The sequence below is a fragment of the Trichomycterus rosablanca genome, chromosome 15 (genome assembly GCF_030014385.1).
Source record: "Trichomycterus rosablanca isolate fTriRos1 chromosome 15, fTriRos1.hap1, whole genome shotgun sequence".
Taxonomy (NCBI): domain Eukaryota; kingdom Metazoa; phylum Chordata; class Actinopteri; order Siluriformes; family Trichomycteridae; genus Trichomycterus; species Trichomycterus rosablanca.
This window is the reverse complement of record NC_086002.1, coordinates 24,326,036-24,353,187: the sequence shown is the minus strand read 5'-3', so window position 1 is coordinate 24,353,187 and position 27,152 is coordinate 24,326,036. Positions and strand designations below refer to the sequence as shown.

At 39.5% G+C, this 27,152-nt stretch overlaps 4 protein-coding genes and 1 pseudogene across 4 annotated transcripts in view; all 5 read right to left on the bottom strand.

Annotated features, from left to right (window-relative positions):
• Nucleotides 1-3,472, bottom strand: part of LOC134328804 (histone H2AX-like) — a 92,717-nt gene extending 89,245 nt beyond the window's left edge. The window contains exon 1 of the mRNA XM_063010033.1: nucleotides 3,090-3,472. Coding sequence (XP_062866103.1) covers nucleotides 3,090-3,472 — 383 coding nt within the window. The remainder of the gene's footprint in view (nucleotides 1-3,089) is intronic.
• On the bottom strand, nucleotides 1,911-2,395 carry LOC134328952 (histone H3). The gene has a single exon (XM_063010193.1). The coding sequence runs from the start codon at nucleotides 2,393-2,395 to the stop codon at nucleotides 1,985-1,987; it is 411 nt and encodes a 136-aa protein (XP_062866263.1). The 3' UTR covers nucleotides 1,911-1,984.
• Nucleotides 3,473-4,030: 558 nt separating the features above from the next.
• Nucleotides 4,031-4,703, bottom strand: LOC134328866 (histone H1-like). The gene has a single exon (XM_063010099.1). The coding sequence runs from the start codon at nucleotides 4,697-4,699 to the stop codon at nucleotides 4,091-4,093; it is 609 nt and encodes a 202-aa protein (XP_062866169.1). The 5' UTR covers nucleotides 4,700-4,703; the 3' UTR covers nucleotides 4,031-4,090.
• Nucleotides 4,704-12,135: 7,432 nt separating this feature from the next.
• LOC134328396 (uncharacterized) overlaps nucleotides 12,136-27,152 on the bottom strand; it is a 33,645-nt pseudogene continuing 18,628 nt past the window's right edge.
• LOC134329089 (histone H4) lies at nucleotides 16,851-17,191 on the bottom strand. The gene has a single exon (XM_063010336.1). It carries the CDS (start codon nucleotides 17,186-17,188, stop codon nucleotides 16,877-16,879), a length of 312 nt encoding a protein of 103 aa, XP_062866406.1. The 5' UTR covers nucleotides 17,189-17,191; the 3' UTR covers nucleotides 16,851-16,876.

Sequence of the window (27,152 nt, the reverse complement as noted above, 5' to 3'; positions counted from 1 at the left end):
AACATCCAACAGAAACCCTGCATGCTGATTTCTGTAGAATTATTTTATAAGTCCAAAGGAAAACACCGACCATTTGGCAATATTGTTTCCTACTGTCATGCCTACAGAGCTACTTGAATCTGAATCTACATACTACACAAATAACAGCAGTCAGAAACTGAGCATCATGTTAGGAGAGGAGAAGGAGAGCAGCACTGTAGCAGCACAGTATGTATCTGCCTGCAACAGTCTGAGAGACACGGACTGATACACCCGAACAGAGGAACAGTCTGAATTAACCCACAAAGAGAAAGTGTTAAATATATACGTGTTTCATTTTTTATATTCATATTCTGTCTTTTCAATGCTTTGGCAATACTGTAAGGCTCACCTGGGGCCAGTGATAGCTCAGTGGTTAAGGTACTGGACTAGTAAACAGAAGGTTGCCGGTTCAAGCCCCGCCACCACCAAGTTGCCACTGTTGGGTCCCTGAGCAAGGCCCTTAACCCTCAATTGCTCATTGTGTTCCGCTCATTGTGTTCCGCTCAGTGTGTAAGTCGCTTTGGATAAAAGCGTCTGCTAAATGCTGAAAATGTAAAATGTAATGGAGATGACGAACCACACCTGGGTCCTCATGCCTTCAAATCAGGTAGCGAGAACAATGAGTTCCAGCCTGAGTGTGAGTGCCAGCAAAAACTTTAATTCCTCAGCGGTGCAGTGGAGCTTCGGTCAGGCCTCTGTGCAGGACACTGGAGTTTCTTGAAGCCGAGCTTCTCTTTATGTTTGTGGATTTTGCTTTGTGCACAGAGGTTTAGTCCTGCTGGAACAGGAAGTGGCCTTCCCCTTTAATCTAATTCAGTCATGGTCTTTATCTCACTCGCTTATAACACTTGTTAACACTTGTTAGCTAAGGTGGCGGCTGAAACACATGAATTTCCAAATTAGAAAAGGCATCATTGTGAATTCGGTTGTTTTATTACCATTATTACAATAACCAGTCTTATGGTTAACATTCAATATTCTGCTCATTCCTTATGCCTTCATCCAGCGTGTTTACATTCTACCAATGTACAGCCATACTGTAGATTACACTACAATCAGTTAATACCATCTCTGTGTAAAATACAGACTGTGTACACCGTGCAACACCAACGCCACTAAATTCTCCTAACTATTTTTTATATTACATAAAAATACACATACATAAAAGAAAACACACACATACACACATAAACACACAGATTTAGTTCGTGTTTTCACATTTTGTTGGAAGATGGAAGAAACGCTCCACTAACCGTCTATTGGTTCTCCATAACATTATAATTACAGTTACTACTACTACTACCATCACCAATAATACTATTATTACAACAACTATAATAGAAATAAAAATCATTATTATGAGTAATTATGATAATTTACACTTAATATTTTACAGTACGTCTGTTCTAAAATGTTTCTATTTACCCTGTGTTGAGTACCTAGAATAGTATTTTATTATTTATTTATTATTCTGAATAATAATTACTGATTATTTATCTTTTTTTTTGCATTAGTAGTGTAATATTTTTACCACCGCTGCAATTTACAGCTCCCTCTTCTTTACTGTCATGTTTTTATTCCGTTACTCTACTACTCATAACTACTATATTACTCTTACTAACTTAATGCTTTATAGAACCCCATAAACATACACCACTATAAACATTATTAATCATGTGTTATAAGACACCATCTGCCAATCTTTAATCTGCTGTACTTATGTAACCTTGCTTATAATTGTATATATATAAAGAACATGTAAAGTACATCTCTACACACACACAAAAAAAACCCGTTTTTCCTAATATTTAAAACTGATAAATATAACTAAAAATTTAACTCGGAACACGCACACACAATGGAATAATAAATTAAAAAAGTTATGAAAAGTGCAAATTTCAGTGGAAGCATGTAAGTGGCTCTTAAAAAAGCCTTTGGGGATAACTGGATGGAGTGGGTTTGTTTAAGCACGCTCTCCGCGAATACGGCGGGCCAGCTGGATGTCCTTAGGCATGATGGTCACCCTCTTGGCATGGATGGCGCACAGGTTGGTGTCCTCGAACAGGCCGACCAGGTAAGCCTCACTGGCCTCCTGCAGAGCCATGACGGCAGAACTCTGGAAGCGCAGATCGGTCTTAAAGTCCTGAGCGATCTCTCTAACCAGGCGCTGGAAGGGCAGCTTGCGGATGAGCAGCTCAGTGGACTTCTGATAACGGCGGATTTCACGCAGAGCCACGGTACCTGGCCTGTAACGGTGAGGTTTCTTCACACCGCCGGTAGCCGGGGCGCTCTTGCGGGCAGCCTTAGTGGCGAGCTGCTTCCTCGGCGCTTTACCACCGGTGGATTTACGAGCGGTCTGCTTGGTTCTTGCCATCGCGTCTGGAACTCTGCACTTCACGAACTGTAGAACACAATATGTTAGCCCGCCCAACACGCTCTATTTAAGTACCAGAGCCGCTCCGCGCTCATTGGGCGTCTTGATGAAGCTCTTTTCTCATTGGACGATCGTGCTTACGTTAAATGTCGCTTACTGGTCGGCGTTCTGCCGCTGCCTCGTTTCAAAAAACATAATATTTCCTCTATGCTGTTGGCGAGATTTATAATACTTTCCTTTGTTTCTTTGTGCTTTTAGAACACGGCTTACAATCGCATTTAAAGCATATACCTTTTTAAAAAATATATTATTGAATATTTCGTTCATTTTGCTTGTTGTTAGTTATTATTAGCATTATTATTATTTTTGTTTCATGTGTATTACACAAACACGTTTGTTGCACCACTTTTAATCGTCTATATTGTTGGTTTTGTTACTGCAAGTGATCTATAACTTGGCTAATGTATACATATATAGGGATATATGTAAAGATAAGATAGATAGGGAAAAAATAAATCGTACATATTGATTTGTTAATTTTAACGTGATAAATCACGTGTTTTATGCCGTGTGAGTCTATTAAACGATATTACATTTGTTTTGTTTACACATTATCTGGGGAAATTGCACTTTTTCTGTGGAAATGGGTGGCTCTTAAAAGAGCCTTTTGGTTATAACACGAGAGCGACTTTACTTGGCCTTGGCTGCTTTCTCGGTCTTCTTGGGTAACAGAACAGCCTGGATGTTAGGCAGCACACCGCCCTGAGCGATGGTTACACCTCCAAACAGTCTGTTCAACTCCTCGTCGTTACGCACGGCCAACTGCAGATGACGAGGGATGATACGAGACTTCTTGTTATCTCTGGCGGCGTTACCAGCCAACTCGAGGATCTCAGCGGTCAGATACTCCAGCACGGCAGCCAAGTAGACAGGAGCTCCAGCTCCCACACGGTGGGCGTAATTACCCTTACGTAGCAGTCTGTGAACACGGCCCACGGGGAACTGAAGTCCGGCACGAGACGAACGAGTCTTGGCCTTAGCTCTAGCCTTACCACCGGTCTTCCCTCGTCCACTCATTTTGATGATCAGATGCGTTCGTGGAACAAAACTGAAGTAAACCGAGGGAAGGCTCGAAGCGGTATGATATAGGAAAACTGGCCTCTCTCCTATTGGCTTAGAGCGAAGGCACAGCTGAGCCAATCATAAACGCGCCGTCATGTCTCAGGGAAACACATACACGCCCCCTCACATATTGCCCCGCCCCCTCCTCCCCTCTCTTCTCCTCCGTTCTTCCGCCCGTGTAATGTATGATACAGAAAAGCTTCTCTTAAGCAACAATTACATTATATTATGTCACAATAACATTTACACTAATAATTACATTATGTAAGGAGCTCATATACGTGAGTGCACATACATATACACATTTATACGCAGTTTTATGGGGATGTGTGACAAAATCATTATTATACATAAAACAGGACCAGTTATACTTAGTGTTTTTAACTCCTTGCTGATCACTCTCCACAACATATGTATGTATGTATGTATGGTTGCATGTATGAATAGTTTTATGTTCGCATGCATGCTTATATGTATATATGTGTTTAGGAAACGCGACTCTTTATGGGAGGAAATAGGTGGCTCTTAAAAGAGCCGTTTTAAGAAAATGAAGATAAGAAAACAGGAACAAGTTTACTTCTTTTTGGGTGCAGCTTTTTTGGCCTTGGTCGCTTTGGGTTTAGCGGTCTTGGGTTTGGCTACCTTGGCTTTTTTAGGACTCTTGGCTGCCTTCTTGGGGGTCGCCGGCTTCTTAGGGCTCTTGGTGGTTTTCTTAGCGGCAGCAGCGGGTTTCTTGGCCTTCTTGGGAGACTTCTTAGCTGCGGGCTTCTTGGCTGTTACCTTCTTGGGCTTCTTTGCAGCGGCGGGTTTCTTTGCGGCTTTTTTCACTTTAGGAGCGGCGGCTTTTTTGGCCGCGGGTTTCTTCGCCTCGGTCTGCTTCTTGTTGAGCTTGAAAGATCCTGAGGCGCCGGTGCCCTTGGTCTGCACCAGGATGTCCTTGGTCACCAGGCTTTTGACGGCGAGTTTGACGCGTGAGTTGTTCTTCTCCACGTCGTATCCACCTGCAGACAGAGCTTTCTTCAGGGCGGCCAGGGACACGCCGCTCCTCTCCTTGGAAGCGGAAACAGCTTTGACGATCAGCTCGCCGACGCTGGGACCCGCTTTCTTGGGTTTGGCCGCGGTCTTCTTTTTAGGAGCCTTGGCGGGGGCCGAGCTGGCCGGTGCTGGAGCTTCTTCTACCATCGTTGTTGGAGCTAAAACGGCGCTAAGAAAGAGCGAGTGAAGCGCTGTGCTCTGTTGTACAGAGATTCCTCCCTCTTACGAGAGGGGGCGGGGCTTTATAGCACACATGAGAACTGTGTAGACTCAGCTCGGCCAGCGCAGCGTCTGTGTGCTTCCGTGACACATGCGCACTTGTGTTTTCTCATGGCAAATAGTGATTAAAATACAAGTCCTGATATAAAATGCGAGGTAATAAAGTGCACGTCGGCCGAACATAAGCTCTCTCGTTCATGTAAAAGCCCGCAAAGGGAACCTAACGATGCTCTGTTTCCTTGTGTTCTGCTAAAACAGCACACCGCTCCTGATGCGTAAAGCGACGCAGCGCACATTTCACATCTTATTACACGTAAAAATATGCTGAGGAAACCCGATCTTCTTGTAGACACAGACTGAAAAGAGCAAACAAAGCCTTGGTGTTTTCCACATGTATTTATAAGCGGATGTGAGCTTCCTTTTCTACTAGAAAAATAGGCTGTTTAGTGCGAAGTAAAACACAGTTACCAAGCAGGACTAGGTCGAGTCCAGGGTGCTTAACTGTCATGTAGCTGAAAGAACAAATGTAAGAAAAAAGTAAACATAACAATTTAGAATAATAATGATGATAATAAGAAGAATAGTTAAATACACTAACATTAATTTCAGTTATTCCTACATATTTGTGCTGTAAGATCTACAGAACATCCCCGTATCAGTTTTAAGTTCACATATACTGACACATTTCTAAAACAACACATGGCTCCAACATTCACATTCCACTGATCTTTCTAACACTCACAAAACAGATTCAAGTCTATTTTAGTTATTTATCTGATACATCTCTTTTATAAAGATGCACTTTTTAACGTTTAACTTTTTTAACACAGTTAAAATACAATGTCTTATTTCACTTATTTGGATTTTATTGATACACAGCTAAGATCACTTTCACTTTAACCAAGATGTTTCTGACTTTGAAATATGTTTATGAAACGTTATGCTTTAGCAGAATATGACTTATAACGTCCCATTTCTCACAATACAGTGAAATATACAAACACATTTTTAACACAGATGTCACTTATAAAGACTTTATAAGTCAGTATTGTTCAGCACAGAATAATCTGAAAACGTATTTACTCCATTTTTATGTATGTATTTGTTTAATGTATTCATTGTTTATGTAGTTAATCACTCATTCATGACTTACACCCGATTTAACAAAACATTAATGGCTCTAGCAGTCCAGGTGAGACATATCCACCCATTTTACTTACATTTGTCTGTCTCTCTCTCTCTCTCTCTCTCTCTCTCTCTCTCTCTCTCTCTCACACACACACACACACCTGCAAAAGCTAGCAACAAACACAAGCGTTGTCCATTTATATATTACACATTCCTAAACACAATTTTACTCTCATGTTTTATTCACCCTACACCTCGTCCTACACCACTGCAGGTGTTTTAGATGTATTTTTTTTTTTTATCATAACGTGTCTCTAATGCTACTTTCACAAGCACTGAAAGGTTTCTAAAGCTATTTGTTTGTTTTATTTCAATTTCACTACAATTTGACTGATTTGACCTAATATGAATTTTTTATCATACACTGCTCTATTCTCCCACTCTGTCTCATATCCTAGTATGGGTTATTTTTTGGGCTACATTGTCATGTCTCTAATGGCTATTTGTCCCACTTAATTGTACAATATTAAAAAATACAACAAATATGGTGATTTTAGTACATTGTAATAGGGTTTAGGGTTGCATGGAAGCCCTGTTGAATTTCTTTTTTTAACATGTTTAAAACTGCAAAATTATTAAAATTAAACTTTAGTTACAGAAAATATGTGTAATACATCAAATCGATTGTGGACTAATTTACTGAGGCAAAACTACAGTGGCTAAGAATTGCAAAACAAAATTACAAAAACAAAAACAAATTTACAAGAGCTGAAACACTTTTACCAATGCCGAAACAAATTTACAAATGGCCGATCTGATGGAAAGGGTAAGTACAATACACAGGAAGTGCTCGTTGCTTACCTGTTGCCAATCAAACTATTTTGCAGGGGTGAAGTGAACAGAGTTTGTGATGGTAACACTAAACAATAGTGATGTGCAGATGAAGCCTCATTAAAGCTTTTGAAGCTTTTCCTGATTGTGCTGAAAATACCTGAGTGAGGGAGGAGGGGGTGGTTATAGGGTTGCACCTATAAAAAATATAACGTGTCTTACACCGTCATGAGAACATTATCAAAATGTTTTATTTAGGGTGTTTAACATATATTATTTTAATTCTTTATAATAATAAGTCAGAACCATATTTTAGACAAAACAAGGCACTCTGCCCACTGCGCTACTCATACAGCGGTGTATTAAACAGGTTGTTATGCTGATAAACCTGCGCGCACACACCGTTACTAAGAACACTTTCTAATTCCCACGATAGCAGCAGTATCCTTCTGTTAATACATATCGCTTTGTCTCCCATTGATAAAAATACGGAACGAAGCTTGTCCTGTATCATTTCAATACTGAACGCGGCGTTTTGTCTCCAAATAAAGAACGATTCTGTATTTTACGGGGTGGTTGGTAACCCTAGTTTGACTGCAGGGGCAGAATCGCCCCAGAATGCTCTCATAGACTCTCATGTTAAAGCTCTTTTTTTTCGTATTACAGGAGCTATAATGCATTTTGAATGATCTCCGGAGGGGCTCGCACATACGTGCCTGCGTCACACGTAATCGTTCCTTATTTGGAAACTAAAGATGATGTTCCGCATTTTTATCAATGGGAGAGAAACGCTGCAGATTAGACTGAGACGGGGTGATATGTATGAAACAGAAGAAAACAGCTGCTACCGCGGGAATTAAAAGGGGTTCGGTTATTATTGTAAGTAGTGTTCACTTTTAGTCTTAGTAACGCCGTGTGTAGGGCGAAAGTAAAGTAACAGGGTCAGTACTTTTCTCACTGCCCCCCTAAGCAACGCAGTCCAGAACAGGGCTGCATGTCTGTGTGATGGATCATGTAAAAACGTTGTTTACACTATTGAGAAAAAATGTTACATGATGTTCTTTATGCATGTTGTTTAACCTAAAATATGGTTTTGATTTATTATTATAAAGAATGAAAATAATAAATGTTAAACAGCCTAAATAAAACTGTGTATGACCCGTTATATTTTGGGTTGCACAGTTCTGAAAGTTGGCAACTCTAGTTGGAGCAGCTAGCACCTAAAATAAAATGCTGATGAAGACTGAATTAAATTGTTAGTGTGAAGGCTTTACTTCATTTTATGATTAATGGTAAAGCTGGTCTCTCTCCATGTTCAAAGTTATTTGTGAGGGCAAACTGACAGATGACTTAAGATGTTAATTATTTAAGCATTAATTTACCCATTCAACAGGTCACCTTGGCCATCATCGCAACAATTGCCCCCCCTGAGAGATTTGGCAGGAGCCACCACTGTTTGACTGTCAAGTCAAGTCAAGTCAACGACTGTCTCTTATATAGTCAGTGAGATAAAAGCACGAAAGCTTTGAATCAGTCCCGCACATTCCTGCTGGTTTAATACAAGCTCCGATACACTGAGTCGAGTGTTACAAAAGTGAAACAAGCTTCAAAGCCTCGGTATCAAATGTTCCATCCCTAATAAACAATGTTCTGTCTATTTTGTGTTAATTATTTCAGCCAGTTGGCCACTTTTGTTTTTCTTGTGTGAATTCCTTAGATGTTTAGAGAAGCGGACGGTAGATAGAGATGCACAGGCCATGTCTAAACGTCTGCACAAACAATCTTCCTACAAGAAAAACAAAAGTGGGTCAAACTGTGCCAAATCAATGTGCGGATCATGATCCGCCGAAGAGCTGACCCCGCAACCGAGCGGGAAAAAGGCCCAGGAGAAGAAGAAGATTGTCATGTGTTTGTAAATACATCTTTTCGGATGCAACAACTCTTTTTATATGTGTGTTCAGTTTTAATCTGAGAAGCAGCCTTTGAAAATGGGTATCGTTGAGTGTCATCTTTGTCTGAAGTACCTTTCGTGGTTGACCCAGCACCTAAAAAGGATTTGCAGTTCTCCCAGGGGCTTTAGTAAAGTTTAGTACTTGAAATTCTAAGTGCTGACCTTAAGAAAACATGGCAAGTCTGCATGGATTTTGCTCGAATCGTTGTCCAGAAAAAAAATACTTTGGAATGCCTGAACGGTTCCAAATTTGAGTATGTTTATCTAGAGCCTCTGATGACAATGTAGCCGAAATTTCGGACTCGTCTGACCTTTCTAGAGCCTGTTTGGACACGTTCCAATTCCAATATATTCCCATTCAAATCCCATAATAACTTTTTGGACACCACTTGGGCCGTTTGACTTAAAACTCAACTATGTGGGCAGTCAACACCTCTAGAAGTAGTCTGAAAAATCTGAAAGCTCTAGGTCCACATGAAGATTTTTAAGGCCTTTCAGTATTTCTCCTCCTTCACTGAGAAAGGCATAAGGCCAAGGTGCAAGTCTGCATGGATTTTGCTCGAATCGTTGCCCCAATAAAAAATACTTCGGAATGCCCGAACGCTTCCAAATTTGAGTATGTTTATCTGGAGCCTATGTCGACAATGTCGCCAAAATTTCGGACCCATCGGACCTTGCTACCCCGTTTGGACACGTCCAAATCCCAATTTATTCCCATTCAGATTCTTACACGCTCTATGTAACACTGCTTTGAAAGGTCCGATCGACTCAAAACTCGAATGTGTGGGCTGTGGACACCTCTAGAAGCAGTGTGAAAAATCTGGAAGCCCTAGGTCTACTTGAACATTTTTAAGGCCTTCCTGTGTTTCTTTTGCCTGACTTTGAACCATTTCTAAAGGTTCCAGAACCTCTAGGACAACAAAACTTGTTTGCATTACAAACTACGAGTTTTCCCGAGTGTAACCATACCAAATTTGTCTACCTAAGTGCCCAATAAACATGTTAATTTAGTAGCTAAACGTTATAAAAACGGGGCGATTTTCCGCGATTTCCCGTGGAGTTAGCTCAAGCTGCTGGTGTCAAACAGCATCTACTCATCGAGACAAATCTATTGATATGTGTATCTTGCATGTTGATCACCGGGAAGTATGAAAAACGAGTGTCATTAGCATTCGGTTGCTAACAAAGGCCTCATAGGCTTGGCGGGAATAAACAGTCAAACACTGACACCGGGACTCGATTGAATCGTAATCTAGGAGTCCTCCCGAGTGCATGGGTACCAAATTTGTCCAACAAAGTGCCCGATAAACATGTTAATTTAGTAAAAAAATTAATTACATAATAAAAAACGGGGCGATTTTCGGCAATTTCCAGCGGAATTAGCTGCCGTTTCTGGTGTCAAATGACATCTACTCATCAAGACGAATCCATTGGTATGTGTTTCGTGTCTGTAGACCCTTGGGAAGTGTGAAAAATAAGCATTTGGGCCTTCACTACTGTATGCTGCTTATGGGACCCCACTCAAGTATTCAATATATTGCAAATGGGATGACTTTTCACTGTCCAAAAGCTGTATATTTTTCATGCCTTTATTATACTGGAAATGGTATGAGTTTATTTTTATTTTTATTTGGTCCAAAACCAGTATAGTATGACCAAAACCCTTAAGAGATTTTTTGGTCCAATTTTTTTCTTTGTTTCTCTGATCTTTTTCAAACTTGCACCATAGGTTGGGGAGGTGGAGACTTAGAGAGGAACGCAGATTTGGAAGTCCTACCTCGCTCCAAACCTGAGATCTGACATTCCCATTTCCAACATATCGCATAGGTAAAAAATATAGTGGCGGCTGCTGGTCTTTCAAAGAGGGGAAGCTCATTGTCGGCTTACATCATAAAATTTGTCAATTTATTTATATATAAATTCTCCCCTTTGTTAGTTTTCAAGAAAATGGCCTGAAATGGGTTGCAGTTTGTCTTCCGACTTCACTCGCAAAATCCGCGATGGTACTGAAGCTCCCAGCGACAGCTGTCAATCAAAACGGGATTCAGCCTTTCGACTGATCCTCCAATCATCTTGCAGAAGCTCAGCGTCCAGACCCGCCCACAGCTCATTCACCCCCAGAGACGCTCAGCGTCCGGGGGCGGGACAAAATCGTGGCATTTATCCAATGACCGGCAAGTTTCGAAGTCCCGCCCATGCAGCCCCATAGAAGCAAAGAGACGCTCAGCGTCTGCGGGTAAATGCATGAATGTATGAGTTAACAAAATCGAGTCGATTTGTGATAAGTAGCTGATTCTGAATGAACTCGTCTTCAAGATGAACGTGTTCTAACGCATTTGTAGTCAATGAAATGTTAACACAACTGTACATATTTGACCATTTAATTTTTGACATTTTAGGGGAAGCTGAGCTTCCCTTGCAGTCTTACAGAAATCGCCACTGATATATATATATATATATATATATATATATATATATATATATGTGTGTGTGTGTGTTTGTCAAAATTTGCTTATATAATCATAAATAGACTTATCCCATTTGCAATATATTCTGAATCTCACTTGCGATATACTGTAATGATATAGGATCTCATTCCAGTTGCGACATAAGTCCTACTTGCAATATACTGTAGTAATACATGTCATCCCATTTGCAATACAGAAATACAATTCTGGGGTGGCAGAGCCGGACGGGTTGCGGGCCCCTGCCGGCCTCGGGCCGGGGACCCTGGGTACCGAAAGCAGAGGCGATCTGAGGCCCAAAATACGGGGGGCCCCACGCACAGCGTCCGGCAAAAGTCACGTAATAGATTGCTATCGGGACATTAAGGCACTAATTAGAGGAAGTATTACTGTTATAATGTTATTTACATATATGTACATGTTTAAATGTCTTTTATTTATAGAATGATGAGTTTTTCTTCTTTAAAACAGATTATTTGATGATTAGTAAAAATACTTCAGGGAGAAGAGAGAACTCTTTAGGGATCGGTAAAAGACTGAGATCATATCCTCTTTATAATTAAATTAAAATAATTTTAAAAGAAAAAATAGAGGTTGATGTTTATTTAAAAACATTTAAATTAATAAGGCTTTTCGTCTTTACGTATCATTTGCAGATATTAAATTATCTGTTTTCTTGTGCCTCATGTGTGACAAATTCTCATTGGACTGTATGTCCATGTTTAGTGATGATGATGAAAATAATGATGATGATGATGATGATGATGTCATAATAACAGAAGAAGAGCAAGAATAAAATTATCACAGGATTGATGGCCTAAAACAAAAACAAATACAACAGAAAAAAAAGCCCTACTACTACTACAGCTAGTGCTTATGATTATTATTCCACATATGGTGTGGTGCTTAAAAAAGTAAAAATAAATAAATAACCATACAATAATAATAATAATTTAAATGAATAAATAAATAATCTTTATCTCTATATCTGTTTTTTTCTCTCTCTATTTCATTCCAAGAGCTTTATTAGCGTGACTGTTGTAATACTTACAGTATTGCTAAAGCATTGAAAAGACAGAATATGAATGTATATACAGGGGAAAAAAAGGAAATATAAATAAAAAAAATTTAAAATTTAAAAATAAAAGACATGTATATATGGAACACTTTCTCTTTGTGGGTTAATTCAGACTGTTCCTCTGTTCGGGTGTATCAGTCCGTGTCTCTCAGACTGTTGCAGGCAGATACATACTGTGCTGCTACAGTGCTTCTCTCCTTCTCCTCTCCTAACATGATGCTCAGTTTCTGACTGCTGTTATTTATGTACTATGTAGATTCAGATTCAAGTAGCTCTGTAGGCATGACAGTAGAAAACAATATTCCCAAAGCAGTACAAACTATAAACAGTAAAACTGAACAGAGAACACAAATAATAGACAATAAAAAATAATTTGTCTAATTTACATAACGATATACAGAGGATATAAAAATGTTCTTAATAAACATATATAGGTGTGTGTGTGTGTGTGTCTCAGGTACTGTGCAGTGAGGGATTTGTTGTTTAAATCTGTCTGTGACATTTTCTTGTGTTGGTTTGAATTTTTGGCAGTGAAGAAGGAAGTGCATCTCTGTCTCCACTGTAAGATGTGGCTCCAGTTTATATTTACTTTTTATTTCACGATGGTATTCTAGTCTACTGTGAGATTGGATTTGGTTCTCCCAGTGTTCTAGATACCTGTTCTTACTGTTAGCTATGAGCTGTTGGACAGTGCTGTGATCTATGGTGAGGCCTGTATGTGCTGTAGTGCTTTAAATTGTAGTGACTCTTTGGGACTTGACTTTAGGTGTATCAAGAAATGTTGAGATCTTTTTTGTATGTTTAAATTCGGCCTATTTCTGCCCTGCAGGTGATGGTCAGTGTTTTCCTTTGGACTTATAAAATCATTCTACAGAAATGAACATGCAGGGTTTCTGTTGGATGTTTGTACCATTTAATAGAACTGTAAAAAATTGAGTGGACCCCATACTTCACTCCCGTACAGTGCAACGGGCTGTATCACACTAACAAATAATTTACTCCATTGAGGTGGGGATGTCAATGTTGTAAAATCTCCTCCTGATTGTGTACAGGCCTCTGCCGGCTTTTTCCTTTAGTGCATTCACTGCCATGCTGAAACTCACTGATTCAGTAATGAGTACAGCCGTAGCCTAGTGGTTAGGGTACTGGACTAGTAATCAGAAGGTTGCTGGTTCAAGCCCCACCACTGACAGGTTGCTGCTGTTGGGCCCTTGAGCAAGGCCCTTAACCCTCAATTGCTCAGATTGTATACTGTAACTGTACTGTAAGTCGCTTTGGATAAACGCGTCTGCTAAATGCTGAAAATGTAAATGTAATGATGAGACCAAGGTAAGTGTACTGCATTGTGTGCTCCAGGGCAGTGCTGACCATGGTAAACTGGTGCCATGTATTCCTGACATCTAGGTTTGTTTTTGGAACACCATCATTTCTGTTTTCTTTAGATGTACTGCTAGGGCCCAGTTCTGGCAGTACTGCTCCAACAGGTCTAGGTGCAGCTGCATAGAGTATAAATTTTACTTCCCCGTCCTGCAGAGTGTGTCCGGGAGCTGCACACTAAATCATTTATGTAGATATTAAACAGTGTTGGACTCAGACTGCAGTCCTGCAATTCTGTGTTGTGTATTGTGTATGTTTGTCACCAGTTCTTACAGCACTTTTGTTTATTAGTAGTATCTGTGTGTGTTTGAGTAAAATGTGTGTATACACACACACACAAACACACACACACACAAATACATAAAAAAAATACATACATAAAAGAAAACACTTATACACATATACATTTTGTTCGTGTGTTGTCACATTTTGACCACTAGATGGGAGCCACGCTCCACTAATTGTCTATTGGTTCTCCATAACATTATAAGTAACTAGTTATATTATAAGTTACTACTACTACTACCATCACCAATAATACTATTATTACGACAACAACTATAATAGAAAAAAACAAATTGATTATTATGAGTAATTATGATTATTTACAGTTAATATTTTACAATATGTCTTTCCTAAGATGCCTGTAAGTACCCTGTGTTGAGTACCTAAAATAATATTTTATTATTGATATTGATACATTATTCTGAATAATAATTACTGATTTCTTCTGACTTTTTTTTTTTTTTTTGCATTAGTAGCGTTATATTTTAACCACCGCTGCAATTTACTGCTCCCTCTTCTTTACTGGCATGTTTTTGTTCTGTTACTCTGTTTAGTGCGGAGTAAAACACAGCTACCAAGCAGGACTAGATCGAGTCCAGGGTGCTTAACTGTCATGCAGCTGAAATGGAAGAAGAAAAAAACATAATTTAGAATAATAATGATGATAATAAGAAGAATATTTTAACACACTGACATTCATTTCAGTCATTCCTACATATTTGTGCTGTAAGATCTACAGAACATCCCCGTGTCAGCTTTAAGTTCACATATACTGACACATTTCTAAAACAACACATGGCTCCAACATTCACATTCTACTGATCTTTCTAACACTCACAAAAAAGAGTCTATTTAAGTTATTTATCTGATACATCTTATTTATAAAGCTGCACTTTCTAATGTTTAACTTAGAAATGGCTTTAACACAGCTGACACCGACATATAAAATGTCTTATTTTACTTATTTGGATTTTATTGATACACAGCTAAGATCACTTTCACTTTAATCAAGATGTGTCTGACTTTGAAATGTCAGAATGCATATAAATGGAGCCACTTAATGCTGTTTAATGATAATAGTTGACCATTACACTGTCATCTTAAACACAACTTCAATCCTAACATTAATAACGGGACGATATTTTAAGTGTATCCAGAGCAGTAGAGAGAACAGAGTGGTGACACTCCCATCTCTACTTTAACTTGACTACATTCTGTACCTTCTCCACCACTTACATTAGACAAAATGAACTTGTGCATATTCACAATGAATTCATTAATGTATTACATGTAGGAATCAATGTTATAATAGTTTTGGATTTTTCATTATAGTTTAGTTTTATTTCATTGTGACTTTTTTCTCTTGTTTTTATAGTGGGTTTGCTAGTTCTTTTAAATTTTTATTATTTTTTTAATGCTTAGTTTTAGTGTAGTTTTTATCAGTTCTAGTATTAGTTTTAGTTTTTTTTATACTTTGGGTCATTTTTCAGGTGCAGGATTCAAAAAAGGTCAGAGTAAATATTGTGTAATAAAAACTCAACAAAAGATACCATTTAAAAATGTTTTTTCAAATACTGTTGAACAACCAACTGTCCACAAAAACTGTAACAGTCCACAGAATAGCAGCTATTAGTATTATAATATCTTTTTTTAGAGTAGCGAAATTTTATTGTGTAATCTCCTAAACTCACCACATAGTGACAGTCGTGGACAACTCGTGAAAAACAGCAGTGCCCAAAAATAGTAATATATTAATAAATAAAAAAAATCAAGTATTACAAACAAGGGAAGCTATCTAGATAAAGTGTGTATAACATATTCAGATATAATATTTAAAAAGAGGAAAATTCTCTTAACTTGATAAGATGGGTGGCTCTTAAAAGAGCCGTTGGTTTGCCAGAGCGACTAAGGCGCTTTACTTGGAGCTGGTGTACTTGGTGACGGCCTTGGTACCCTCGGACACGGCGTGCTTGGCCAGCTCACCAGGAAGCAGCAGGCGCACGGCGGTCTGGATCTCCCTGGAGGTAATGGTGGAGCGCTTGTTGTAGTGAGCCAGACGAGAGGACTCACCAGCGATACGCTCGAAAATGTCGTTGACGAAGGAGTTCATGATGCCCATAGCCTTGGAGGAGATCCCGGTATCAGGGTGGACCTGTTTCAGGACCTTGTACACGTAGATAGCGTAGCTCTCCTTCCTGGACTTTCTGCGCTTCTTGCCTCCTTTGACGGCGGTCTTGGTGACGGTTTTCTTGGAGCCCTTCTTGGGCGCGGACTTCGCTGGTTCAGGCATGATGCTGCTGTTTTCTCTAGAACAAACTGCAAGTGAATGTAGACGCTCTACACGCCCGCTTTATTAACCCTGCATGCTGAGTAAGACAAGATGAAACAAGTAACTCTGATTGGTCCAAGGTCCTGGGTTTCTATTGGACAGGAGACATACCGTTCCACGCCCCGTTCTGCCCCATTCACTAGAATCTGTTCTTTGTTGTCTGTTCACGCTTAATCTGAGGTCGAGACATGTTTTAAAACCGAATATAAAAGAATCAATAGCAATATTTTATTACATTTTATATATAAATATATAGATAGGATAGATGTATATTTTTTGTTTGTTTTTTAAGCAAGGCATTTGGGCACAATGTTTTACTGTATTTTACACAGAGATCATGTTAATGATTGTAGTGTAATCTACAGTATGGATGTACATTGGTAGTATGCAAACACGCCGTATGACAGCTAAACAATAATACTAAAATTACTAATGATAATTCCAAGCTTTTAGGGCTACATAAAGTGAATGTGTTATTTTTACTTATAATAATGATTTCAAGCTTTTGGGGCTAAACGACTGATTTGCAAATGTACGCATCAGTGAACGTGCTACTACTAATAATAACAATATTAATAATAAAAAAGGAGAACTTTTTCTTTTGTAGAAAATATGTGTGGCTCTTAAAAGAGCCGTTGTGTTAGCGTTGAGGTCTGAACGTTTAACCCCCGAATCCGTACAGGGTGCGTCCCTGGCGTTTCAGAGCGTACACCACGTCCATTGCGGTGACGGTCTTTCTCTTGGCGTGCTCGGTGTAGGTGACGGCATCACGGATGACGTTCTCAAGGAAAACCTTGAGCACACCGCGGGTCTCCTCGTAGATCAAGCCGGAAATACGCTTTACACCGCCACGGCGAGCCAAACGGCGGATGGCGGGTTTAGTAATACCCTGGATGTTATCACGGAGAACTTTGCGGTGACGCTTAGCGCCTCCTTTTCCAAGACCTTTGCCGCCTTTTCCTCTTCCGGACATCGTTACTGCTCTCGTCGAGATGAAGCGAGTCAATGCAGGATGAGCGTTCACAGCGAGCCTGTTATTTCCCTCTACCGGACCTAGTTGAAGACAATGGGGCGGAGTTAAGCAGCGACCGCCCACTGTGACCGCAGCTGCTCGGAGTAGGCCTCATGTAAAGCGCGTAACTTAGAACCTCCACTGTTTTATCCTCACAGTAAATCGGTCCACAATCGATGTGATGTATTCCACATGACAGATTTTTCTGTAACTAATGTTTAATGTTAAGAATTTTTTTTCTAAACATGTTGTGCCAAAAGAAAGAAAGACAAACAAACAAACAACCCTAAACCCTATACAATGTAGTGAATATTGAATTTGAAACAAACAAATAGCTTTAGAAACCTTTCAGTGCTTGTGAAAGTAGCATTAGAGACACGTTATGATAAAAACAAAGATCTAAAACACCTGCAGCAGTGTAGGAGGAGGTGTAGGGTCAATAGAACATGAGAGTAAAATTGTGTTGGAATGTGTAATATATAAATGGACAACACCAGTGTTTGTTGCTAGCTTTTGCAGATGTGTGTGTGTGTGTGTGTGTGTGTGTGTGTGAGAGAGAGACTACACTAGATGGGACAAGCATCCCGCTGAAGTCCTGCATGCAGAATTCTGCAGAATGATTTTACATGTACAAAGAAAAACCCCAACCAACGCATGCAGGGCTGAATTAGGCCGATACCCATTAATTATTAATATTAAAAAAAGAGCCCTTAAATTCTGGATGCACCTAAAATCCAGTCCCACAACAAGCCTGCAGTTTCAGGCACTCCTATCGCAAGAGCTCTACCCTGAAAAGAGTCCCCTGTGTCAGCTGGTCCAGAGACTGACCAACACACTGACCCCTAACAACCCTAACTCTCTGACCAGCACTGCTTCCCAAACACCAATCAGGATCACCCAAATTATCAAACACCTCAAAAACACTTATCTGGAACATTGGACAACCCAAACTCAATCCCAAAACAGACTGAACTGCTATCTGACCCTAAAACATGAATACAACCTGGCCACGTATCTCCTCACTGTCCGAGATACGAAGCAGAGACACATTCTCACCAACTACAGACTGAGTGACCACAGCCTGGCCATCGAGAGAGGCAGGTTAAAAAAGTCCTGGATCCCCAGAGAGGAGAGACTGTGTGGTCACTGCAGGACAGGTGAGGTTGAGACAGAGGTGCACTTCCTTCTAAACTGCCCAAAATACACAACAATTAGACACAAATATTTTGATCAGTTTGGAAGAGAGGTGAGCGGCTTCAGAACGCTGACAGACAGCGAGAAACTGGCCATTATATTAGGAGATGGACCATCAGCCTCCACTGCAGCCAGATATGTACAGGAGTGTCACACACTCCGGGACAGTGAGTGAAACACCAGATCATCCCCCCACCCACCCCCCGCACACACACCACACACACACCACACACACACCACACACAACACACACACACACACACACACACACACATCACACACCCACCACACACACACAGTAATATTTTCTCTTTTTTTTGTGTGAATAATTGTCTAATTACATAATGAATATTTTATTACCATTTTTTTTCTATGTATATACTTGTTCTTTTTTTCAAATATTTATATATACTAATGTAAGCTTTGACAATACAAATATGTAAATTTGTCATGTCAATAAAGCAAATTGAATTGAATTGAATTGAGAGAGAGAGAGAGAGAGAGAGAGAGAGAGAGAGAGAGAGAGAGAGAGAGAGAGTTTTTTGTTTTTTAAAGTAAAATAGGTGGATATTTACATTTTCAGCCTTTAGCAGACGCCTTTATCCAAAGCAACTTACATTACAGTGACAGTATACAGTCTGAGCAATTGAGGGTTAGGAGCCTTGCTCAAGGGCCCAACAGTGATAACCTAGCAGTGGTGGGGCTTGAACCAGTGACCCTCTGGTCACTGGCCTAGTACCTTAACCACTAGCCTAGTACCTTAACCACTAGGCTACAGCTGGCCCTGGATATGTGTCACCTGGACTTCTAGAGCCATAGATGTGTTGTTAAAGTGAGTGTTAGGGTCATGAATGAGTGAATAACTAAATAAATACATAAACAATGAACACATTAAACACATAAATACATAAAAAATGTGTAAAGCAGTGTTTGGATTTGTCTGTGCTGAACAATACTGATTTATAAAGTCTTTATAAGTGACATCTGTGTTAAAAATGTGTTTGTATATTTCACTGTATTGTGAGAAATGGGACATTATAAGTCATATTCTGCTAAAGCATAACGTTTCATAAACATATTTCAAAGTCAGACACATCTTGGTTAAAGTGAAAGCTGTCAAAGCTGTGTATCAATAAAATCCAAATAAGTGAAATAAGATATTTTATGTTTCAGTGTTAGCTGTGTTAAAGCCATTTCTGAGTTTAAAAAAGAGCCATGTGTTGTTTTAGGAATGTGTCAGTGTATATGAACTCAAATTAAGTAATTTATTCATTTATTTATTCATTTATTTCCCTCTCAGTTTATGATTTAGGTGTGTGCGTGTGTATCCAGCTTCACCGTAATGTGTTCGCAAATAGAACTGTGAGTGCAATAGATAAAAACTGCAATTTGTTCACAAGGGTGTCTATTTATTTACTGAAGTCATTAAGGTTAAGGTTTATAATTTAAATCCCCATTACGGTACTAAACACAGAGAGAAATACAAGAACGTGAACAATGTACAACATTGCTTCAAAGGACTGAAAAACAGCAAATGAAGTCATTAAGTTCCAAAAGTTATAGAAATAAGATTTTGTGTGTATTGTTAATGTGAAAACCTACACTTTTTATGCTCACCTGTTTTCGTGAAAGTAAATTTAATAGTGAAATGATGTTGATGTTTTTACTCTGCCTCCTTCTAATTGTCATTGCCTGATAGTAAAAAAAGGATTATTTTATGGTTAGAACTAGCTTGGGGTCATTCTAATTTGGGTTAGATACATGTTGGGGTTTTCCTAATTAGTGTTAAAAACATGTTGGGTTATCATAGTTTGGGTTAGAAGGAGGTTGGGCTTAAATTGGGCTCAACAGATATCATCTGTGCTGCCTAGGAACACAAGTTGGTGCGACTTGTGTGTGTGTGTGTGTGTAACCCTAACCTTTGTCCTCTGAGTCCCACATCGGCGACTCCCATTTCTGACAGGTTTTTGTCGCCGTTTGCAGGTTCTCCGGCTGGTACTCACACTCAGGCATGAGGACCCAGGTGTGGTTAGCTCCAGGTGCCGGAGCTGACGAACCACACCTGGATCCTCATGCCTTCAGATCAGGTAGCGAGAACAATGAGTTCCAGCCTGAGTGTGAGTACCAGCCGGAGAACCTGCAAACGGTGACAAAAACCCGTCAGAAATGGGAGTCGCCGCTGCGGGACTCAGAGGACAAAGGTTAAAGTTACACACACACACACACACACACACACACACAGTACAAAATACAGACTGTGTACACCGTGCAACACCAACGCCACTAAATCCTCCTAACAATTTTTATATTACATAAAAATACATAAAAGTATACATACATAAAAGAAAACACACACATACACACAGATTTAGTTCGTGTTTTCACATTTTGTTGGAAGATGGAAGAAACGCTCCACTAACCGTCTATTGGTTCTCCATAACATTATAATTACAGTTACTACTCCCATCACCAATAATACTATTATTACAACAACTATAATAGAAATAAAAATCATTATTATGAGTAATTATGATTATTTACACTTAATATTATACAGTATATCTGTTCTAAAATGCCTGTAATTACCCTGTGTTGAGTACCTAGAATAGTATTTTATTATTGATTTATTATTCTGAATAATAATTACTGATTATTCATCTTTTTTTTTGCATTACTGCTGCAATTTACCACTCCCTCTTCTTTACTGTCATGTTTTTGTTGTTTCTACTCATAACGACTATATTACTCTTATGTGTTATAAGACACCACCTGCCAATCTTTAATCAGCTGTACTTATGTATGTTTATAATTGTTGTAAGAACATGTAAAGTACATCTCTACACACACACACAAACAAACAACCAGTTTTTCCTAATATTTATAATTGATAAATATAACTAAATTATAACTCGGAACATGCACACACAATGGAATAATAAATAAATAAATAAAAAGTTATAAAAAGTGCCCATTTCAGTGGAAGCATGTAAGTGGCTCTTAAAAGAGCCTTTGGGGATAACTGGATGGAGTGGGTTCGTTTAAGTAGTTTTTTTAATCAAATTCTATTTATAGTTCACATGAAAAGAATACATGTCAAAATAAATACATACCATGTTGTCCTCTTGTTTATCCTCTTGTTTATCCTCTTGTTTATCCTCTTGTTTGTCCATTCTCTGTAAAGTTTAGTACACATTTGAAATATCAGTAAAATAATTTTGCTTCAGGTCAACAAACAAACAGAAAAAAAACCCCAGATGAACCTAAATGTAAGTGCGTGTTATCACAGAGCTCATGGTGCAGTGATAGCTCAGTGATTAAGGTACTGGATTAGTAAACAGAAGGTTGCCGGTTCAAGCCCCGCCACCACCAAGTTGCCACTGTTGGCTCCCTGAGCAAAGCCCTTAACCCTCAATTGCTCATTGTGTAAGTCGCTTTGGATAAAAGCGTCTGCTAAATGCTGAAAATGTAAATGTAAATGGTGCACTTTACCCTCCCCCACCCCACCCCACTTAGTTACACGCGGGAATCTAAATATTAGGAACACCTGAATTTAAAGGTATCCAGTACAAAACCATCACTGACTGTTGACTCAAACTGCTAAAACACATGATTACATTCACACCTGAGTGTGTTTTATCTACATTTAAACCCTCATTTGTTTAAATACCAAGTCATGCAGGTGAAAAACGAGGTGAAAGCATCAGTATGTGTTGTGTGTTGGACGGATTAAAGCTCTGAGTACAGCCTGAGTTTACAGTTGAATAGAAGAGTAAAACAGGTCTTACCTGCAGCAGCTTCACACTTTCCTCGTGCTCCAGTCTGTTCCTCTCTCGGGACTCCAGCTCGTGCCGCTCCACACAGCGCTGATGATGCTCGCGCAGCCTCTGAAACCTCCGTGTCTCGCGCGCACCGAGCATGATTATAATGATGCGTTCAAGGTGCACAGAGAAAGTGCAGAACTGCACACGTGCGTTTATGATGGCGGGGTGTTTTATCAAATGTTTCAGTGCCATTTTACTTCTCATGAAGTTAATCACTCTCCCATAAAATCATTACCCAAACACAGCTTCAGAGACATTTTATTAAACGCTTTAATGTGTTGTAGAAATCTGTACATTCAAGAAAATACAACATTCTTTTTAATAATATCAATTATCAGGTCAGGGGATGGCTTAATTAACTCAGAAGGAGCTCAAATTGTTGTATGACTTCAAAATAATTACTAAAACAAAAGAGGGCTGAGCAGTTCTCCATTTCAGAATAAAATACATTCATACAGATCAAGTTAATAAACAATTTCAGTGTGTCTTGAACAAAGCATTAGTAGTTCACAGGTGCTTAATTGCTCTCTCTCTCTATCCCCTCCTCCACCCTGACTCTGGACCTGTTATGCTCTGGATCTGAAGATGCACAAACCAGTGTGACATGAACGCAGTATGAAATGTCCCACCACAACACTACACTATATTTAATGCTATTTATTTTTACTGATGCTTTTACATCAGATACAGTAGATAACAACATATTGTGCTAAATAATTTAGCATGAACTACATGTATAGAACAAATGGATACTTCTGATCAAATTCCATGTTTTACTGATTTTGTAAAAGTAAGTAAAATAAAAAAAGAAAAATAAGTTTACACATTCTCTACAGGAAACAAAGTGCTGCACATTTTAATGCATGATTACTTTTTACTTGCTGAATGTAAGTACTAGGGGAAAAAACACAATGTGCCTGGTATAAAAGTAATAATGCATTAAAAAGCTAACTTTTTTTTTCTTTTAGTTACATACAGAAAAAATATTGTTCAAATTTCTATCCCATAGAAGAGACATTAAGATGTTTAAACCAATAACAAAACATGGAATTCAGCTAGCTGTGCCCAAACCACTGCGTATTATGTATTTATATAACATGTAGGACATCTTTATAGTGTGATTTGAATATTTGTGCTCTGTCATTCAATTTGAAAAGAGAAAACCTGATCCTGAAGTTTACTTGGAAAGCTTATGTTCTTGCCCCTCCCCCACACCCAGTCCTGCATAAATGTAAAAAAATGGCATAAATGTAAGTCGCTCTGGATAAGAGCGTCTGCCAAATGCCATAAAGGTCAATGTAATTTGATTATTACTGTTGTATATGTATACATAACAGTAAATGAAAGCAGTAGTATTAATTAAACAGTACATACAAAAAATCCCCAGATGTGGAACTGCATCGTCAAACATTTTAAAGTATGAGAACCAAGCACGTTAATCGTTAATCTATCCCATAATTCAACTGGAGCTGCAAGGATATTCAAAGCAGAAGATGAAAAATGTCAGAAAGCAGGGAGTTGGCTGTTTACAACCAAAAAAACAGCCAACTTAATCCAGTTGATCACTAGACCAATGTCCTCCTCAGTGGACATTTTCCTGCTCATTTATTTAAAAAAACCATTAAATACCCTGATGTGTGAATACTGTACATTTACCATCCTAGGTTGGTTTGATGGTTATTCACCACCCACTGATAGGTACAGATATTTACCATGCTAGATATCTATCGGGTGGCTGTGATGCATTGGCAAGCTCTTGGATCACAGCTCTGAAGAGTTGATAAATAGTGATCAAGTCACTCAGAATGACTAAAGAGTTTCACTTGGTCAGCTTTTCAGTCAGTCAAATAAGGGTACTTCCATCAGGATGTGAAAGGGCTTGGACCCATGGGTCAGTCCGGCCTCATCAGAATTGGGTGTAACATAGATGCTTTGACAAAAGAACATGCTAGAAATGGCTGATATAAAAAGGGGCAGTGGAAAAACATGGACATGTGCATGGGAATGACCCGTGTTGCATTTTTGGCAAATTATTGTCATGTGTTTGTAGGGCGGCACGGTGGCTTAGTGGGTAGCACTGTCGCCTCACAACAAGAAGGTCCTGGATTTCAATCCCAAGGTGGGGCGGTCCGGGTCCTTTCTGTGCAGAGTTTGCATGTTCTCCCCGTGTCCGCGTGGGTTTCCTCTGGGTGCTCCGGTTTCTTCCCGCAGTCCAAAGACATGCCACCAGGCTAATTGGAAACACTGAATTGTCCTATAGATACCTAGCCGCTAGATGCACAAACCAGTGCATTGTAGTGCCGGTCCAAAGCCTGGATAAAATAGGGAGGGTCGTGCCAGGAAGGGCATCCGGCGTAAAAGCTGTGCCAAATCGATGTGCGGATCATGATCTGCCGAAGAGCTGACCCCGCAACCGAGTGGGACAAAGGCCCAGGAGAAGAAGAAGATTGTCATGTGTTTGTAAATACATCTTTTCGGATGCAACAACTCTTTTTATATGTGTGTTCAGTTTTAATCTGAGAAGCAGCCTTTGAAAATGGGTATCGTTGAGTGTCATCTTTGTCTGAAGTACCTTTCGTGGTTGACCCAGCACCTAAAAAGGATTTGCAGTTCTCCCAGGGGCTTTAGTAAAGTTTAGTACTTGAAATTCTAAGTGCTGACCTTAAGAAAACATGGCAAGTCTGCATGGATTTTGCTCGAATCGTTGTCCAGATAAAAAATACTTTGGAATGCCTGAACGGTTCCAAATTTGAGTATGTTTATCTAGAGCCTCTGATGACAATGTAGCCGAAATTTCGGACACGTTCCAATTCCAATATATTCCCATTCAAATCCCATAAGAACTTTTTGGACACCACTTGGGCCATTTGACTTAAAACTTAACCATGTGGGCAGTCAACACCTCTAGAAGTAGTCTGAAAAATCTGAAAGCTCTAGGTCCACATGAAGATTTTTAAGGCCTTTCAGTATTTCTCCTCCTTCACTGAGAAAGGCATAAGGCCAAGGTGCAAGTCTGCATGGATTTTGCTCGAATCGTTGCCCCAATAAAAAGTACTTCCGAATGCCCGAACGCTTCCAAATTTGAGTATGTTTATCTGGAGCCTATGTCGACAATGTTGCCAAAATTTCGGACCCATCGGACCTTGCTACCCCGTTTGGACACGTCCAAATCCCAATTTATTCCCATTCAGATTCTTACACGCTCTATGTAACACTGCTTTGAAAGGTCCGATCGACTCAAAACTCGAATGTGTGGGCTGTGGACACCTCTAGAAGCAGTGTGAAAAATCTGGAAGCCCTAGGTCCACTTGAACATTTTTAAGGCCTTCCTGTGTTTCTTTTGCCTGACTTTGAACCATTTCTAAAGGTTCCAGAACCTCTAGGACAACAAAACTTGTTTGCATTACAAACTACGAGTTTTCCCGAGTGTAACCATACCAAATTTGTCTACCTAAGTGCCCAATAAACATGTTAATTTAGTAGCTAAACGTTATAAAAACGGGGCGATTTCCCGCGATTTCCCGTGGAGTTAGCTCAAGCTGCTGGTGTCAAACAGCATCTACTCATCGAGACAAATCTATTGATATGTGTATCTTGCATGTTGACCACCGGGAAGTATGAAAAACGAGTTTCATTAGCATTCGGTTGCTAACGTAGGCCTCATAGGCTTGGCGGGAATAAACATTCGAACACAGACACCGGGACTCGATTGAATCGTAATCTAGGAGTCCTCCCGAGTGCATGGGTACCAAATTTGTCCAACAAAGTGCCCGATAATCATGTTAATTTAGTAAAAAAAAATTATAAAAAACGGGGCGAATTAGCTGCCGTTTCTGGGGTCAAATGACATCTACTCATCAAGACGAATCCATTGGTATGTGTTTCGTGTCTGTAGACCCTTGGGAAGTGTGAAAAATAAGCATTTGGGCCTTCACTACTGTATGCTGCTTATGGGACCCCACTCAAGTATTCAATATATTGCAAATGGGATGACTTTTCACTGTCCAAAAGCTGTATATTTGTCATGCCTTTATTATACTGGAAATGGTATGAGTTTATTTTTATTTTTATTTGGTCCAAAACCAGTATAATATGACCAAAACCCTTAGAGATTTTGTGGTCCAATTTTTTTCTTTGTTTCTCTGATCTTTTTCAAACTTGCACCATAGGTTGGGGAGGTGGAGACTTAGAGAGGAGCGCAGATTTGGAAGTCCTACCTCGCTCCAAACCTGAGATCTGACATTCCCATTTCCAATATATCGCATAGGTAAAAAATATAGTGGCGGCTGCTGGTCTTTCAAAGAGGGGAAGCTCATTGTAGGCTTACATCATAAAATTTGTCAATTTATTTATATATAAATGTATAAATTCTCCCCTTTGTTAGTTTTCAAGAAAATGGCCTGAAATGGGTTGCAGTTTGTCTTCCGACTTCACTCGCAAAATCTGCGATGGTACTGAAGCTCCCAGCGACAGCTGTCAATCAAAACGGGATTCAGCCTTTCGACTGATCCTCCAATCATCTTGCAGAAGCTCAGCGTCCAGACCCGCCCACAGCTCATTCACCCCCAGAGACGCTCAGCGTGCAGCCCATGAAGCAAAGAGACGCTCAGCTTCTGTGGGTAAATGCATTGAAGCTCCGGGAATGTATGAGTTAAGTTAACAAAATCGAGTCGATTTGTGATAAGTAGCTGATTCTGAACGAACTCGTCTTCAAGATGAACGTGTTCTAACGCATTTGTAGTCAATGAAATGTTAACACAACTGTACATATTTGACCATTTAATTTTTGACATTTTAGGGGAAGCTGAGCTTCCCTTGCAGTCTTACAGAAATCGCCACTGATATATATATATATATATATATATGTGTGTGTGTGTGTGTGTGTGTGTTTGTCAAAATGTGCTTATATA